At 38.5% G+C, this 18,591-nt stretch overlaps 1 protein-coding gene across 2 annotated transcripts; it reads left to right on the plus strand.

The window, feature by feature from the left end:
* The first annotated feature begins 9 nt into the window (after positions 1 to 9).
* On the plus strand, positions 10 to 17,742 carry DEPDC7 (DEP domain containing 7). Of its 2 annotated transcripts, none has more exons than XM_003830398.4 (9): positions 10 to 198; positions 9,799 to 10,189; positions 11,828 to 11,955; positions 12,745 to 12,934; positions 15,540 to 15,751; positions 16,498 to 16,640; positions 16,830 to 16,955; positions 17,051 to 17,129; positions 17,422 to 17,742. In XM_003830398.4, exons 1-9 carry the CDS (start codon positions 126 to 128, stop codon positions 17,613 to 17,615), a joined length of 1,536 nt encoding a protein of 511 aa, XP_003830446.1. In that variant the 5' UTR covers positions 10 to 125; the 3' UTR covers positions 17,616 to 17,742. The 2 variants fall into 2 exon arrangements, with proteins under 2 accessions (XP_003830446.1, XP_054950239.1); XM_055094264.2 differs by lacking the exon at positions 10 to 198 and adding an exon at positions 244 to 755.
* The last annotated feature ends 849 nt before the right edge of the window (positions 17,743 to 18,591 follow it).

Here is an 18,591-nt window from a genome sequence, read left to right on the forward strand (position 1 = left end):
CACGTGACCGGCAGCGGGGGCGGGGCCTGCAGGGAGCCACGCCCCGCACAGTTAACAGACGGGCGCTCAGGGAGTTAGGGAGCTGTGAAGCTGCTGGAGGAGTTGGCGTCCGGGGAGCAAGGGCCATGGCCACCGTGCAGGAGAAGGCTGCTGCGCTGAACCTCTCGGCTCTCCACAGCCCCGCGCACAGGCCTCCCGGTAGGTGCCGAGGACTGCCGCCTGGGATGGCGCGGGGCGGGCTGGGGTGCGCGGGCTGGGTCCCGGCGCGGGGCGGGCGGCGTGGGGCGTTCGGCCGCCTGCGCCTGGCAACGGCCGGCTGGGCGAGCACAGCACAGCTGCGACCACTTGGCCAACGCCCCCGCCGAGCGGGCGGATCGAGTTCCTCTCTGGCTGGTGGGCTGCAAGCGGCAGAGCCCGCCCGCACAGCCCAGCTTTTTTCTCTCTACCCAGACTCTCAACTTGACCGCGCGTTGGTCTGTGCGCCCGCTAACGTGCCAGGCACGCGCCGGGGAGCTCCGGGATATGCTCCGCGGTGCTACCGGTGACAAGTGTGGTATCTGGAATTTGTGTAGTTCTTTGCCCCCTGTCTCAACCACAAACGTTGACGACACAGTATGGCCAGGGGCCGAGCTCCTCCCTTGCCCACTTTGTTCTCCAGACTGCTAGGAGTCAAGAGTCAGCTTGTCTCCCCGGACTCTTCCTGGGAGGGATGAGAGGTTTATGTGAGTTCTACTGGCAGGAATTTGGCATAAAAGGTATTTATTAACACTTTATGTATAAGCAGTATTTTAGTGAATAGAAGTTTTTGGCTAAAAAAACAGTTACATGAGATTAGGAGGGAAGTTGGCAAATTCTGCCACCGGCCTAATCGTGTCTTTTGGGGGCAGTTGATTTAGGATTCTGGCTTCTTTAAATGTTCAAACACATGAAGAGAATCGTATATCACTTCTAAAATGCTCTTTATAGCAGATCTACAACCCAGTTAATAGGGGTGACTCAGATAACTGTTAAGATACTCAGATAACCCTTGGCTTTTTTCTTTTGGTTAAGTTACAACTTTTTCCCCCTTCTGGAGCTCCAGTCTGGGATGTCGTAGGAATTAGTTCCCTTTCTGACGAAAGCCTTTCATTTGTAAAAACACCAACCAGTGAAACTGTGATTCCTTCCTCTGGGTCAAATGGGTGCTTCTCAGTGGCCCCACTCTTGTGTTTGACTTACTCACTAATGCTCATTTTAATCTTCAAAATGCTAACGACAGATTATGATAGAAAACCATTTTTCGCTTGTCCTTTTCTAAGAAAAATCATAATATTGACCTTAGTCTGCTTCCATGTAAAGGATTCAGGTAAGCACACAGTGGCCACATTGAGAACGTCTCCTTGATTTATGTTGTGAAGAGAAGACAAATGCTAAGACATTTGGGAATTTAAAACCAAATGACATTGAAAACAGTCTTGAGAAATCTTTTGGGCCCACTTACTCAGTGAAGGAAATTCCCAAATGTCACCTGCTTAAAATAAAAACATGGTACCCTGTTTTCTCTAATAGCTGAAATACCAATTCTGGAACTTTGGGCATTTGTGAACAGGTTCTTAGATGGTGTAAGGAAGTATGTATTCAGAAATTAAGTAGATAACTCTCTAAGGGAAGAGTTGAAGTGCTGGTTATCAGGAATCAAAAGAACACTGTCCTCGGCACACTAGCTGCAGTGGACGGAGAGGGGCCCGCTGTTCTCACTCATTTTGCTTGCTACCGCTGGAATCCTGACCTGGTAACATTTGTTAGCCTTTCTTTCACCCTTTAGTTGCCTTGTCATAGTTCCAGTGAGCAAGGTAGTGGGAGCACACGGTTGTTGGTTCTTTGCCATTCTCTTTCTGTGTGCTCTGGCAGGCAGCTTTGTACTTTTGTTTCTCCACCGATTAGTAACTCTCACTTACCTTAAAGGGGCTGTAATGACCAGGGACCTGATTTATGTACAAGAAATGAAATCTATATGCCAGTCTTCAGCCACTATGTCAAAAACACTTGTCTTTTAATATGACAAACAAGAAAGTAGTCTGTTATCCTGTTATCCCTTTATACTGTAACCTAATTCTTTGAGTTTGCCTGGTATCACTTTTCCAGGGAGCTCAAAGTACTTCCCATATGCTGTCTCATTAATGTATGTGAATTAAAGCAGAGACCAATGTCTGCTTTTGCTGATAATTCTCGTAGATATTGTAAATTTTTCTTGTTGGTAGAGACTTCTTTTACCTACCTGCACCCTTCTTTTCAGAGGCAATCGCAGTCTTCAGCATGACGCCTCTAATGCCAACTAGCAGGAAAATAAACTTTGGACTACCAGAACCAATATCCAGTAAAAGTGTTGTAATCTTGGGATCATAGTATAGAAAATTTTTCCACTCAGTCACAACTGTCCAGTTTTAACACCATAAACACAATTCTCTTTACATTTATCTATTAATATTTTCATGAGGTTTTGGTTACTATCCAACAAATGTCCTTTTTCTTTGTTGTCTTGACAATTCTTTGTGTGAGTAATATTTTAAAACCTCTTTTGAAAAAATCTTTCTTAAAATTCTCTTAAATCCTAAATGGTCTAGGATTTATAGATGTGTTATTTTCTGATGAAAAGTTAAATCCTCTGGTATGTGTCACATCTTGTCTTCTCATCTCCTGCTGGCCTTTATGTGATTGAATACTATTCAGAACTTGACATTATCATCCAGGTAGTAGGAGTAAATAAAAGGTAAACTCCTAAGGTTGGGGACTGTGTCCTCTGAGTTCAGAGGAAGGAAGAGGAAGAAAGATACCTCCCTTTTCTTTCTACTTTTAAAATAAAATTTTAGATTCACTAAATAGTATGGTCCATTTGTCATAATTAATGAACCAATATTGATACATATAATTATTAACTGAAGTCCACACTTAGATTCCCTTGGTGTTTGCCTAATGTTCTCTTCCAGGATCCCATCCAAGATATTATATTACATTCAGTTGTCATGTAATGAGTCTACTCTTCTGGACTGTGACAGTTTGCTCCTTTTGTTTTTAGTGATACATCTGTTAATTTCTGGACATTTTGCGAGACACATTAACACATTGTCTCATGATCCTTGCAATGAGTGAGAGAAGTGGAGTTAGCTCTGTTTTCCAACAGAAAAGTTAGGCAGTTTGCCCAAGATCGTGTTATTAGTAAATGATGGACCCAACAACGGAACTCAGGTCCCTGGGACTGCAGAGTCCACACTGGTCTAACTCTTTGTAGTCACAGCACCTAGCACTGTGTCTACTGTGTTAGCTCAAGTTTCCATGTCTGAACAGTATTCAGTCAACCCAAGGTTTCTTAACCTTGGCACTACTGACGTTTTCTTTGTTGTGGGTGCTGTCTGTGCATTGTAAGATGTTTAGTAGCATCCCTCTACCCACTGGATGCCAGCAATACCCACACTCATTGTGACAATCAAAAATGTCTCCAGACATGTCCTGTTGGGGGTATAATCACCCACTGAGAACCACTGGGTTAACCTTCCTTTAAAATTTTTTTTTATGAATGGGGTGTAGTGGCTCACACCTGTAATGCCAGCACTTTGGGAGGTTGAGGCAGGTGGATCATTTGAGGCCAGGAGTTTGAGACCAGCCTGGCCAATGCGACAAAACCCCATTTCTACTAAAAATCCAAAAATTATCTGGGTGTAGTGGCGCACACCTGTAATCCCAGCTACTCAGGAGGTTGAGGCAGGAGAATCGCTTGAACCCAGGAGGCAGAGGTTGCAGTGAGCCGAGATCACACCACTGCATTCCAACCTGGATGACAAAGTGAGACTCTGTCTCAAAAAAGAAAAAAAAGTAAGTTTTTTAGTAGTTAGCAATAATTAACAAGTAACAAATATTGACTAACCAATTGTATTATATTGAGGCAATCTGTAAGGCAATTAAATAATTTAAACCTCTGTAAACTGCTAGGAAATCTGAAAGAAATCGGGCACTAGCTCACCATCTCTTAAAAGTTTTATGGAGAAACATCAACTGTCTGGATTCAGTTCCTTTTTTTTTTTTTATTTTTAAGTCCAGTCTAAAGACCGAGAATGGAAACAAAATTGTTATATGTTCATTAAGAGGTAGTGTGTTTTATTAATTCTGTGTGTATGTTTACCTTACATTGGGATCCAATTTTATAATGTGTATATTGATCTACTTCTAAAGATTTAATATAATCTTACTATTTGAAGTGATTATACAATTGTTTTCCCTTTAAATAGGTTTTCACAGTAGGACTAGGGTTGCTGACAGGGTGGATTATGGTTGATGCTGATTATCCCTAATTTTGGGGTAAATGTAATTTCTTTACATTTTTAGGGAATTATTATGACTCAGTTATTTAGTGTGAATTCTTAGAAGTGAGGATGATTATTACTGGTACTACACGTATATATAAGTGTTCAATATTATCTTAGAAGTTTAACTTTTACTTTTGGTAAACGTTTTTTATGGTAGAGTTCAAATACATGTGAAGGGCAGCTTTTGAAAAATAGCTATTGTTTTCAAGCAAATAAGGATGAGACTGCTTGAAAAATGAAGGTTAACTAGCCTAGATTTATATAGTGCTTGAGACTATGTGTTGAAGGCTAGATAATCAAATTATTCCTGAGCCTCCTTAGGCAACCTTCCAAAAGGTTTTGTATCTGGTAGGGTCAAATTTGTCCATATGCTTCCTTTCTTGCCTATAGATCTGCCATATTTGGTGTTCAATGTCCTTATCTAAATGGAGGAGATATAATTTCAGTCTTTACGTTCCTATAATCAGTTTATTTAAAGACAGGATCTCACTCTGTCACCCAGGCTGGAGTGCAGTGGTGCGATCCTAGCCCACTGTAACCTCGAACTCCTGGCCTCAAGCAATCTTCCCGCCGTGGCCTCCCAAAGTCCTGGGATCAGAGGCATGAGCCACTGTGCCTGGCCTGGCAGTTTAGACCTGAAACTAACCTAAAATATTGTGTTCAACTATTTTATCAGTAGATGAAGAAACCTACTTACAGAGATTGTCTCTTATCCAGAGTTTTTACAGCTGATCTCTAAACTCTTTGATTCCATTTGTTCTGATGCTTTTAGAAAATGCTTGACCAGGCTGGGCGTGGTGGCTCACACCTGTAATCCCAGCACTTTGGGAGGCCGAGGTGGGTGGATCACGAGGTCAGGAGTTCCAGACCATCCTGGCCAACATGGTGAAACCCTGTCTCTACTAAAAATACAAAAAAAAATTAGCTGCACGTGGTGGCGCGTGCCTGTAATCCTAGCTACTTGGGAGGCTGAGGCAGGAAAATCACTTGAACCAGGGAGTTGGAGGTTGCAGTGAGCCAAGATTGCACCACTGCACTCCAGCCTGGCGACAGAGTGAGACACCGTCTCAAAAAAAAAGAAAAGAAAAAAAAAAGAAAAAAAAGAAAATGCTTGACCAAATGTAAGGAAGCATCAAGATGTAGATAGTGATGGATTTTAAAAGGTTGTTTAGCTCATATGAAAGTAAAGTTTGAGGACAAGCTGAACCCTTAATTCTGATTGCAAGACTTAAAAAACATTCATTGTCTATTTTTGGTCTCTTAAATCCCGTTTAGAAATCACAGTAAGTCATCTTACTGGGCCATGATCTGCTATGCCAATATTCATTTCAGCTTTTAGATGACGATAAATAAGTTTCAAACCATATATGTTCAGCTGGTGAAGTCAGCATTTTAAAAAGCAGGTTATCCTGGTATGGGTTTTGGCACATTTACTTGTCAAGTCCAGGGTACATTGTGTATGAAAGCATCTGTATGAACATGAGCTAGTTTGTGGGTGGTGGTGCTTGAAGGGAAATATCCCAGGATGCAATGGTTGGGAATTAATGGTCAGTGAGAACAGAGGGGACCTGTGAGGGCTGCATTGTATCATGCCTGGAGGACTCTGGAAACCTGTGGTTCACAGGTGTCTACTCTCCTGCTCTAACTAGTTCTTTAATCTTTTATGCAGTGTTATCCAACCTGCAGAACCTCCTGATTTCCCACAAGTTAATATGGGGAAATTTCTTCTTTACCTCTTAATTCTTCTGTGAAGATTAGCCTTTTCTACTCATTGAGGCCAAATATCCCCTCTCACCGCCCTCTTCAGCTGTCTTACTGATCTGTAATTAATAAGTGACTCAGCCTTATCATTTAGGATTTGTATGCTAACCTACTTATAGCTCAAGTGTTATGACTTATGTGTTTCATCTTTATATTATCACTAGTCCAAAAGTCTGTCTCATTGGTTCTTAAAAGGCAGTCTGATCGAAGTTTGAATCTTGCATGTCTTCCTTTTCCTGTCTTACCCTGTGTACTGTGGTAGTATTTATTACAGAATTTATGATATCCTGCCTTATTTTATGAGTAGTGACTACTGTTTTTAAATAGCTTGGTTAAGGGTTCTTAGAGTTTGTTTTATCTCTTGGCTCTCTTAAAGCTGTTTCACTTAATCCAAGTTTCCAGTGAAAGGTTAATGCTTAAACAACTTATCTGATGGCTGACTTTTCATATATTTATATTTAAGTACTAGGAAAAACTAGTATATATTTATCAGCTGTGTAACTGCAGGCACATTTAACTCACAGAGCCTCAATTTCCTCAAAATAGGATTATTAATAATCATTTTGCAGAGAAGCTTATCAGAATTAAATGCGAGAAGATAGAGCCTGTCATAGTGTAAATACTCAAATGTTAGCTATTAATAATAAAGATTTGAAAAATTAAGCAGAAATTGTTTATTTAAATCTTATTTATAATCTCTGGTATTTTAGGAAGTTAAGAATATTAGTCGCTAACAATGTTTAGGCATTGTGGCTGGAAATAGTACAACTACTCCTGAGTTCTGGATACCAGGAATGACCTGGACTTACTTTGAGATTCCATCAAATGCCTCATTCTTGCTCTGTTCAACAGAGACTAAATACTGTACCAAGAGTAGATCTAATTCCAGCTTGATTTATTTAGTCAATTCGCCATAATTCAGTTCCTGAAATAGCTCACATTATATTTGGAAGACTGGCAACAATTACTTCCATCTTTGTTTAGTACTGGCTTATGAAATATCTTCAAATTTAAAATACAATTTTGACAATTAAAAACAATCTTGCTCACTTTGGGAGGCCAAGGTGGGTGGATCTCGTGATCCACCCTGGCTAACACGGTGAAACCCCATCTCTACTAAAAAAAAATACAAAAAATTAGCCGGGCGTGGTGGCGGGCACCTGTAGTCCCAGCTACTTGGGAGGCTAAAGGTGGGAGAATGGCATGAACCCAGGAGGCGGAGCTTGCAGTGAGCCGAGATCACGCCACTGCACTCCAGCCTGGGTGACAGAGAGGGACTCTGTCTCAAAAAAAAAAAAAAATCTTGCTGATCATTTTAAACCAACGTTATAATAATGGGTAGGTGGTAAATTACCCATCTACTTTTGGTATTAGAAATATACAAATAAACAATAAAGGACTGTGTATTTGTGTATATGCTATTCATTTTCACTATAAAGATGTTTAAATTGCTAGTAGCTACAGAATTATGCTACAAGTGAAATCAGTGTAGTGATTCAGTGTACTCCTTATATTTATTGCAACGTAAGAGATGAATTTCAAATGACCCACTTATAATTTATGGCTCTAGTGCACTAAGAGGAGTTTTTGTTTATTTATTTATTAGATGGAGTCTTGCTTTGTCGTCCAGGCTGGAGTGCAGTGGCGCTATCTTGGCTTACTGCAACCTCCACCTCCCAGGTTCAAGCAATTCTCTGCCTCAGCCTCCTGAGTAACTGGGATTGCAGGTGCCTGCTACCACGCCCGGCCAATTTTTGTATTTTTAGTAGAGAGAGTTTCACCATCTTCGGCAGGCTGTAAAGGAGTTTTAATAATGTCCTTCAGGAGCTTATCTTATGCTTTCTTCATCTTAAACATTCTATTTTGCCTAAAAAAGTAGGAAGATAATTTCAAGTAGCAATTTCTTTAATTATAATTCCCTTTTTTCCTTACCATTGTACTCATGCATATGGTTTTCCTTTCTAGACGATCTTAAAGGAAGTAATAACTTCACCTTCTCTGCCAAAATATCTAAAAATAAAGGAAGTAATATACTTAACATAAATGGGGGCTTAAATTAAGACTGCTGAATTTTCAGAGGGTCACTGAAAAGTGTAACACATTAAAGGGCCTACTCTTTATGAAAGGAAAAAAGGGAGAGAGCCAGCCAGCCACCAAGTGAGTGATTCACTGGAATCCATTCCATCAGTTTACAAAAACCCAAGACCTGATTTCTTTCCTATTGATTTCCAAATATCTGCTAATTACAATGAGGAAAAATGTGATAGGATATTTTTGAAAGTTTGTTTTTCTCCTTTTGTGTTTGGCAAAAATCTTGCTTTCTTCTGTGCGTACTCTGTCTTTGCAATAGGTCATAAGCTCCTATAGGGCAGGAACCAAATTGTTACTTTACCGCGCATACAAAGTATTTAACTCATAAGCCTGCATAATAGGAGGCTTTAAAAATATTAGTTTATTTCTGCAATGATTGTGTGTGTCAATGTGTATGTGTGTGTGTGTGTATACAATCATGCTTAGTGTAATGACGGGGATATGTTCTGAGAAATGTGTATTGTCAGGTGATTTCATTGTTGTGCAAACATCATATAGTTCCACAAACCTTGATGGTATAGCCTGCTACACACCTAGGCTATGTGGTGTAGCCTGTTGCTCTTAGGCCACAAACCTGCAGAGCTATACTGAATGCTGTAAGCAATTGTAACACAATGATAAGTACTTGTGTATCTAAACATAGAAAAGGTACAGCAAGAGATAGGAACAGGAATTTTTAAGCTCCATTATAATTGTATAGGACCACTGTTATATGTGGTCCATCATTGACAGAAATGTTGTTTTGTGATGCATGACTCTGTGTGTGTGTGTGTGTGTGTGTGTGTGTATGACTCATAAGTACTTCAAAATCATATAAAACATGAGCCAAGTCCCAGTACTACCTCTTTCAATATAATATCTGGAAGTGCCATGTAACCTCTGTGACCCTGTTTTCCATCTCTCAAATAGAAATGATACGTACCTCATAGGTTGCTATTGAAGGTTAGATAATTTACATAAGGCGTGTAATAGAATTCTTGTACATAACTGGTAACTGCCACAAGGTCCTACTTGACGTGTCCTCCTAACTCCCAGTCTCAAACTCCAGCCCCTCTCCCTCCTTGATCTAACTTCCTGTTCTTCTCTCCCTCCCCACACCACTCTGGCTGTGCGGACCTCCCCGCTATCCTACCAGAGCACACTCCCACCTCAGGGCATTTGCTCTTTCCCCAGATGTCTGCACAGCTTGCTTCTTGCTTCTTGGTTTTACTTGAGTTTCTGCTCAGGTGTAACCTTATCACACAGGTCTATCCTGACATCCCATTTAAAGTAGCATTCTTTATCTTATCCAGCTTTATTTTTCTTCTCAGCACTGATCTAACACGTATGGATTGTCTTTATCTTCCTACAAAGTCTTAAGTTCCTGAGAACAGGAATCTTATTTTGCTTACTGTTGCATCTTAGCATATAGAACAGTGTTTGGCATATAAGTACCAAATTTTTAAATGAATCGCTATTAAAACAGTATTTCAGTAAGCTACCCTCATAATTGCTCCTTATCAATAACTTTGGAAATTACCACATTTTTGCCTAAGGATTGCTTAGACCTTATTACAAATGAACAAGGTACTAAATCCCAGTTTCTCTATGATTTTTCTCCTTCTAGGTTTCAGTGTAGCTCAGAAGCCATTTGGAGCCACGTATGTATGGAGCAGCATCATAAACACTCTTCAAACACAAGTGGAAGTGAAAAAACGAAGGCACCGTTTAAAACGACATAATGACTGCTTTGTTGGTTCAGAAGCTGTGGATGTCATTTTTTCTCACCTAATTCAGAATAAGTATTTTGGTGATGTAGATATTCCTCGAGCCAAAGTGGTGAGAGTGTGTCAAGCGCTTATGGACTACAAAGTATTTGAAGCAGTTCCAACCAAAGTCTTTGGAAAAGACAAAAAACCTACATTTGAAGATAGTAGTTGCAGCCTTTATAGATTTACCACAATACCTAACCAAGACAGTCAGTTAGGCAAAGAGAACAAACTATATTCACCTGCCAGGTTGGTATATAATGTTAGATTATCACGGGAATATTGGCAGGATTTTGTCTACCTTTTTATGAGATGCCTACTGGCTTTACATTACATTTTTAGCAGTAAATGTGGCTAAAATATGGGCCTGTGGGTAAATTTGATAAAGTGCGATGAAATTTTGTTAGCTTTATTGGGTGTCTCCTAGTCATATTTTATATTTAGCAGAAGCAGTCAACACACTTTGATTTTCCTGCTTCAGGTTATAGTTGCAGTGTAAAAAGTGTTCTCATACCACTTGGTATGAGAACATAGCGAAGGCAGGCAGAGAGAAACCCAGATTGCGGTGGGAGAGAAGAAGGAATTATTTAAAGGGAAACTGGGGAGACAGAATTGTGGAATCCAGTGATTGAAATGGATGTGGGTGATAATGCATAATGAACTTACAGCTATTTGTCATGAAGTAAACCAACTTTACCCTTTCCCCTTTGTTACCCTCAGCTAAACTGTGCAGTGGTGACACAGAGGTATAATTGAAGCTCTTATAATTCAGATCTGACCTAAAGTCAGAGTTTTAGTGTATTCATTTTCGTGCGTGTGTACTTTTTTGAGGCAGCGTCTTACGCTCTCACCCAGACTGGAGTGCAGTGGTGTGATCTCAGCTCACTGTATTGTCTGCCTTTTGGGCTCAAGCGATCATCCTAGCCTCCCAGTAGCTGGGACTACAGGCTTGCACCACCATGCCTGGCTAATTTTTTTTCTTTTCTTTTCTTTTCTTTTTTTTCCTGTGGAGACGGAATCCCATTATGGTTCAAGACCAGGCTAGTCTGAAACTCCTGGGCTCAAGTGATCCTCCCGTCTTGTCCTCCTAAAGTGTTGGAATTAGAAGCATAAGCCACTGCGCCTGGCCCATTTTTACATGTTTTGACCCAAACTAAAACATGATAAAATTTACCTCTTTGTGTAGAAAGGAAATATGAGGATAAAGTAAGGCACAGTCAAAACTTTCAGATGCAGGTCCACACACTTTATCTGAAATCCTTGGGACCGGATGCATTTAGGAATTTGGAACTTTGGAGCATTTAGAAAAGTTATCTTGTACATTTATGTGGTTCACCATCCCTGGAGGCATCTGGGACAGCATCTGGTAATCAAGCATAATGATATTTCCGTGGTAAACGAAAGAATATACTACCGGGATAAATTAAAGCTATCATAGTCTCGGGACAGATTTTGTCATGATATGAGCTCTAAATAAACCTTTGATTTTCAAAGCTTTTTGGGTTTCAGAATTGCAGGTAAAGGGCTGTAGATCTGTATTTAGAAAACGATAAGTACTGTTCACCAAAGAATGCCCCACAAAGAGATAACTGATAAACCCAGTATGCATAATGAAGTCCAGTTATGTTTGATTGCATTTTTAAACTGGTGACTAAGATTTTAGTCATTGAATTAGTTAAATCTAAGAAAATGTTCAAAGGAGAACAGAATATGTTTATGCTTGAGAAAGAAGGTGGGTGTTTTTATAATTTATTCTACTCTTAGAATTTGGATTTGTTGTGTTTTTGCTCTGAAATGCATAACTCTGTAGAAAACTCTTAGCTCTCAAATACTAAAATATTTCTGTGGGCTTAGTAAATGTTCATTTCTGAAATAAATTCATTTTAGGTATGCAGATGCATTATTTAAGTCATCCGATATCAGATCAGCCAGTTTAGAGGACCTGTGGGAAAATCTGAGTTTAAAGCCTGCCAACTCCCCTCACGTAAATATCTCTGCAACCTTGTCTCCACAAGGTAAGCTAAGGATGAAGCAAAGTAAGAAGTAGAAGACAAACTTCAAAGTTATTTAAAATTTTTTAATCTTAATCTTTATTAGATTTTAAATATTCAAAGTACAGAGAAAGAGTGCACTATGTATTAAAGCTGTTTATGTTCAATTTTAACAGAAGTCTATTATCTTTGACAAATAGATCAGTGTTAGAACTCTTGAACACTGACTTTTGTCCGATCAGCTGGCAAAGGTTCAGATCTGAGATGTTTTGCATGCAGATTTGTATTGAAAATATGCTCTCCGATGTTTCTTTTCCTAAGATTTTATTAGGTCAAGTAAAATTTGAAAATTACATTAAAACATTAACAGAATTCTTCAGTTCTTCCTTGTCTGTAGCAATGGAATATAGTTTAATGACTTTAATTTCCACCCTTTCCCCCATTCCAGTTGTGGAAACCCTGAGTGGAATAATCTGCAGCCAATAGTTTCAAACAAGTTTTTAACTTGAATGAATCATTCTTTCTTCCAGAGTCCTTATTAACATGTTACATGACTTGATCTCTTATCTCTGACAGATTGCTTTTTACAGTACAAAGAATGAAAAGAATTCCTGTTGTCCAAAGCCTATTCTCCTACACTCTAAACAAATCTTGGATTGTTTTACTTTGTTATAAGAAAGCACTTCGTAAGGTTGACTTTTTCTTTCTTTTTGGCCACAAATTTACTAGCTTAGACCTGCTTAGAAAAATATTATGGTGAGCATATAGTAACTATTAATTGTTACTTTTCACCTTGTCATTTTTCCTGTGTAGTTATTAATGAAGTGTGGCAAGAAGAAACAATTGGGCGTCTACTACAACTTGTAGACCTTCCACTTCTTGACTCCTTACTGAAACAGCAAGAGGCTGTACCTAAAATTCCTCAACCTAAGAGGCAGTCCACCATGGTCAACAGCAGTAACTATCTGGATCGAGGGATTCTCAAGGCTTATAGTGACTCTCAGTATGTGGAAATACATATAATAATTTGAGTGTGTTTGTAGGTAGATTGAGATAATGGTTTTAAGGTAATCTGTTCTATTCTTTTTTCTATAGGATCAGATATGCATTGTTAGTTGATATTATCAGTATTTGAGAATGTGAAGAACAAAATTACATTAGTCAAAATTAGAAAAAGATTTGTTTCATTTTTCATATTCATTTTTGTTTCACATGTAACTTGCACATTAAGTGAAAAAAAATGATTATGCTTTAGCTTCTTATCTTTGTTAAAATGTAGAGCTGTCTGGACTCTCAAGATTTCCTCAAAGGGACCTGGAAGAATAGGAACAGATTTGACAGATTATTGAGATCCTTTGATTACATATCTAGAATGCCTGTTACATATGTATTTAGTTAACTAGTTGTATTAAAGAAATACAATAAGGCCGGGTGCGGTGGCCCATGCCTGTAATCCTAGCACTTTGGGAGGCCGAGGTGGGTGGATCACTTGAGGTCAGGAGTTCGAGGCCAGCCTGGCCGACGTGGTAAAACCCCGACTCTACTAAAAATACAAAAATTAGCCAGGCATGGTGGCACGTAATCCCAGCTACTTGGGAGGCTGAGGCAGGAAAATCACTTGAACTTGGGAGGCAGAGGTTGCAGTGAGCTGAGATCATGTTGCTGCATTCCAGCCTAGGTGACAGAGTGAGAATGTCTCAAAAAAAAAAAAAAAAAAAAAATGAAAGTAACTCTCTCGTTCCAGTTACTCTTCTCTTGAATATAAATCCTAAGGTTTGAAGGCTTAACTTTAGGTGCTGAGGGAATTAAAATTTTTTTTTCCTTAAAGACGAGTTCTGCATTACTCATAACTTTGAGGCTCTTCTATAAAAATTATTGTTGGTTAAAATAAGTTATCAGATTTTTCTAGCTTAATTTTTTATTATTTTGCCGTAGCAGATAGTGTTGCAGTCTAATTAAGGAGATGAAAATGTTTGAAAGGAATACAATTACATTTTCAGTACTTCACTAATTCTACGTTCCAAAGAGCTATTAATACTATAAACAGTTGAATGCCAAAAGGCAGCTTAAAGCCTTATATGAAAAAGTTAATCCCAACATATGTGTTACTGAATTCTGCAGATATAACACATTTCTATAACCTAAAGGAACATGTGAAACATTGTGTAATTACTAAATTTTATTTTTTTGAGACAGAGTCTCTCTGTCGCCCAGGCTGGAGTGCAGTGGCATGATCTCAGCTCCCTGCAACCTCCGCCTCCCGGGTTCAAGTGATTCTTCTGCCTCAGCCTCCCAAGTAGCTGGAACTACAGGCGCACGCCACCATGCCTGGCTGATTTTTGTATTTTTAGTAGAGATGGGGTTTCACCATATTGGCCAGGGTGGTCTTGAACTCCCGACCTTGTGATCTGCCCACCTTGGCCTCCCAAAGTGCTGGGATTACAGGCGTGAGCCACTGCACCCAGCCTTGTAATTAGTAATTTTTATATACAAAATCAGAATTTGTGCTAGAAGTGACCTTAAAGATCATCTTATCATATAAAGTTGAAGCTGATGTCAAGAGAGGTGAAATGACCTGCCTGAGATACCTCACCTGGCTGAATTAGTTGTCCTGAGTCCATGGCAGTATGGCAGTAGAGGACATGATTGATTGCTTTTTAACGATAGATAGATAGATAGATAGATAGATAGATAGATAGATAGATAGATATAAAAAATGGAATATTAAAAGTTTACTACTTTATTTCTTGAAATGTAACATTTTTCTGAAGTTACCCAGCAGGATTTTACTGTAGATGATAATTGATATTTAATTATTTTGTTTTGTTGGTTTGTTTTTTGAGATGAGGTCTCGCTCTGTTGCCCAGGCTGGAGTGCAGTGGCTCAATCTCGGCTCACTGCAGCCTCTGCCTCCTGGGTTCAAGCAATTCTCCCACCTCAGCCTCCCAAGTATCTTGGATTACAGGGGTGCACCACCACACCCAGCTAATTTTTAGTAGAGACGGGATTTCACCATGTTGGCCAGGCTGGTCTCGAACTCCTGACCTCATGTGATCCACCTGCCTCGGCCTCCCAAAGTGCTGGGATTACAGGTGTGAGCCACCGCGCCGGGCCTGATGTGTAATTATTTTGAAATGTTTCTTCCTTTAATCTGTCCTAGCTAAAGGGAGAGCTAATAGATCATAGACAGAGGTCTGAAGTAAGCAACATTGTGTTGGAGAAATACTGGCCCAGAACTCAGATCTGAGATCTAGTCCTGCCTGAGGCCTGAGCAAGTAACTTGGAGTTTCTGGGTCTCCATCGTAAATGTGAAGAGCAAGAGTAGAGTTTGAATTTGTGTGCTCTTTTCACCTCTGTATTGTGGTGGAGAGTTTGTTTTTGTGAAAAAGGAAAAAATAAAGGGAAAACATTAAGCTGAATTTGTAAATGTGATACGTGATCTAGCTACATATTAAAAAGAACTACACATATCTTTTAAGCTCATGTAGAAATTTATCCTGATGGCTTGAAATAGCTACTGAATTAGGTACCATGTGTATATTTGTTATTCTTTGCCTTTTAAATAATCTTCCCTTGCCTTTTAAATAATCTTCCCCTCTCCCCTATAGGGAAGATGAGTGGCTCTCTGCAGCAATTGACTGTTTAGAATACCTTCCAGACCAAATGGTGGTGGAAATAAGCAGAAGCTTTCCTGAGCAACCAGACCGAACAGACTTAGTGAAAGAACTTCTGTTTGATGCCATTGGCAGATATTACAGTAGTAGGGAACCTCTGTTAAATCACTTATCTGACGTTCATAATGGAATTGCAGAACTCTTAGGTAAGTAAGATCTAACTGGATACTAGCATTTATCTTTTGGAGGAAACAAGAAAAAGTTAGTTCTCAAACTGAACCAGAATAGTACTACTACAAGCTGGGAGTGGATCTGGATTAATTCATGGAAAGTATGTTTGTTCAAAAACTTCTAGGGGTCATTTGGAAAGAGGCTTTAACAAGCTCTAAAGTTATGCAGAAACTTCTGGTTACCCAGGAGTATAATGCTGCTCTCATTCACCGGAAGCTTAAGCATAAAGCAGCAATTCTCTTTTTTTAGAAGAGTTATCAGCACCACCATTACTCCCTTTTCAATCTCTTCAAAATGGCAGACTCTCTGCTTTGTCTCTCTACCAATGAGCCACATAATTTGTTGGAAACAAATTGGAGGTTTCAGAAAATTTCTCTTATTTTTCTCAAGGAGAGTTGGATACATAAGTATTGTACACATGGTATACTCCCAAATGTACTGAATTAATGAAAAACAGAACGGGATTTTATCCACAAAGCTAAGAGTTAGATTTAATGCCAGAAGATATTATATGACAGGGACTTAGGCTGTTAGTTGCCAATTTGAGAACAAGCTGCCTTTATGGTATTCACCATTCATTGTTAATTCCTAGTCTTGCTTTTGCTTTTGGAAATAATTTTGAATAAGTGCACTTTTTAACTCAAACTGTAACTTGAGTTTTGTTCCCTTTAATATAGTCATATTTGGTCAATTAAAAGCAGTTTTTTTCTTTTGGCTAAAGTGAATGGGAAGACGGAAATAGCTTTAGAAGCTACCCAGCTCCTTCTAAAGCTTTTAGATTTCCAAAATAGAGAAGAATTTAGAAGACTACTGTATTTCATGGCTGTTGCAGCAAATCCTTCTGAGTTTAAATTACAGAAAGAAGTAAGTCTTTTGTTTAACTCTTAGTTGTATTTAATATCCTTAATACTTACAGGTTAAGTATTAGATTATTCCATCTTCAGCATCAAGTATGCTGAAATGTATAATAGCTATTAATATTTAATATTCCCTTTTATATTAAACTTGTCTCTTAAATATATACTATTGGATATATTTGTTTTATTTTTATAGAGTGACAACCGAATGGTTGTGAAAAGGATATTCTCAAAAGCTATTGTTGACAATAAAAATTTATCCAAAGGCAAAACAGATCTTCTGGTACTCTTTTTAATGGATCATCAGAAAGATGTTTTTAAGGTAAAATTGTGAAAGTAGTTAAATTGAGCTTATGTAATAGATCACTAGATTAAAATGCATTTGAATAATGTCCCATGTCCCTTCTTTTTCTTAAGATTCCTGGAACTCTACATAAAATTGTAAGTGTTAAGCTTATGGCCATACAGAACGGAAGAGATCCAAATAGAGATGCAGGTAATCTGAGAAATATTATTTTCATGATCTTCCAAAGACAAATTTCAGGTGTTTTTTGAAAATGTTTTGCTATAAGTAGTTGGACTTTAATTTCAACCAAATTTAAAACATTCTCCTCAGTTATTCATACAAAGCAACTTTACAAGTGTTAGAAAGTCAGCAGTGCTTACCATCTTCAGTGCATATTACAAAATGGGGAAGAAAAACATAAAGACAAGAATATTGCTTGATTTTTCTGGTTAAATATGAGGAATTGAGTCATTAACTGAACTTTTTACTTTTAAACTTTAAGGATATATTTATTGCCAGAGAATTGATCAACATGACTATTCCAACAATACAGAGAAGACAACCAAAGATGAGCTGTTGAATTTACTAAAAACTCTTGATGAGGATTCAAAACTTTCTGCCAAAGAGAAGAAAAAGTTGCTAGGTCAATTCTATAAGTGTCACCCAGACATCTTTATTGAGCATTTTGGAGACTGAGTTTTTAATATCTGTATATAAGTTGTGTATTTTAAGAATAAATTATGTATCCTAAATATCCAATCACATTTGTAAGCATGGAAGCTCTAAATTTGAAACTGTACTTAATAAAAATTTTTTTGTATAACTTCGTGTGTCAGAAGCTATTAGTCATATCGTGTATTGCTGTTAAGTACTTGAGTTGATTTATAATTACTGTGCTCAATGCTTTATAGAACATAATAGAGATTTAGATGACATTGCAGTATTTATATAAGAAAGCATTAAACAGTAAAGAAAACAATAATTACATGTTAATAGGAGTGGGGTTTGTGTTTTGAAAGGTACTCCTTAAAGATGCAAGATAGAAACTTAGGTTATGATAAAAAGAATTTGCTGATTACCTTAAGTTGTAGACAAATCAGAAATCAGACTGTCCTAATGCTTCCGAAAACAAAATTTTTTAAGCTTATTGTGGAAAATTTCAAACATACATGAAAGTGGAGACAATAGAGTAATGAACTCTTGCTTGTACCCATTAACTAATACTGCCAACTGCCAACTCATGGCCAATCTTGTTTAATCTGTACCCTCCCTCACTCCTCACTCATCCCAGCAAATTTCAGATATCATATCATTTCCTCTATAAAATGTCGGTGTGTATGACAAAAAGGAACGTTAAAAAAAAAACATGAAACCATTGTCATTCACATAAACCTACAACTCCTTAATATCAGGTTTGCAGTTAGTGTTGAAATCTTATGATGATCTCAAATGATTTTGACAGTTTATTCAAATGGAGATTCAAATAATGTCCATAAATTGCAATTGGTTAGTGTGTTTAAGTCTCTCTTTAAAAATCTGTAAGTTCTGTAATCCCAGCACTTTGGGAGGCCGAGGCAGGCGGATCACGAGGTCAGGAGATTGAGACCATCCTGGCTAACACGGTGAAACCCCCTCTTTACAAAAAAAAAAATACAAAAAAATTAGCTGGGCG

The sequence above is a fragment of the Pan paniscus genome, chromosome 9, assembly GCF_029289425.2.
Source record: "Pan paniscus chromosome 9, NHGRI_mPanPan1-v2.0_pri, whole genome shotgun sequence".
Lineage (NCBI taxonomy): Eukaryota > Metazoa > Chordata > Mammalia > Primates > Hominidae > Pan > Pan paniscus.

Excerpts from the sequence above, each read along its gene's own strand:
- DEPDC7 (XM_003830398.4), top strand. The coding sequence starts at position 126 with ATGGCCACCGTGCAGGAGAAGGCTGCTGCGCTGAACCTCTCGGCTCTC. Across the intron at positions 11,956-12,744 it reads TGCAACCTTGTCTCCACAAG|TTATTAATGAAGTGTGGCAA; the intron begins GTAAGCTAAGGA and ends TTTCCTGTGTAG. Across the intron at positions 16,641-16,829 it reads AGTTTAAATTACAGAAAGAA|AGTGACAACCGAATGGTTGT; the intron begins GTAAGTCTTTTG and ends TTATTTTTATAG.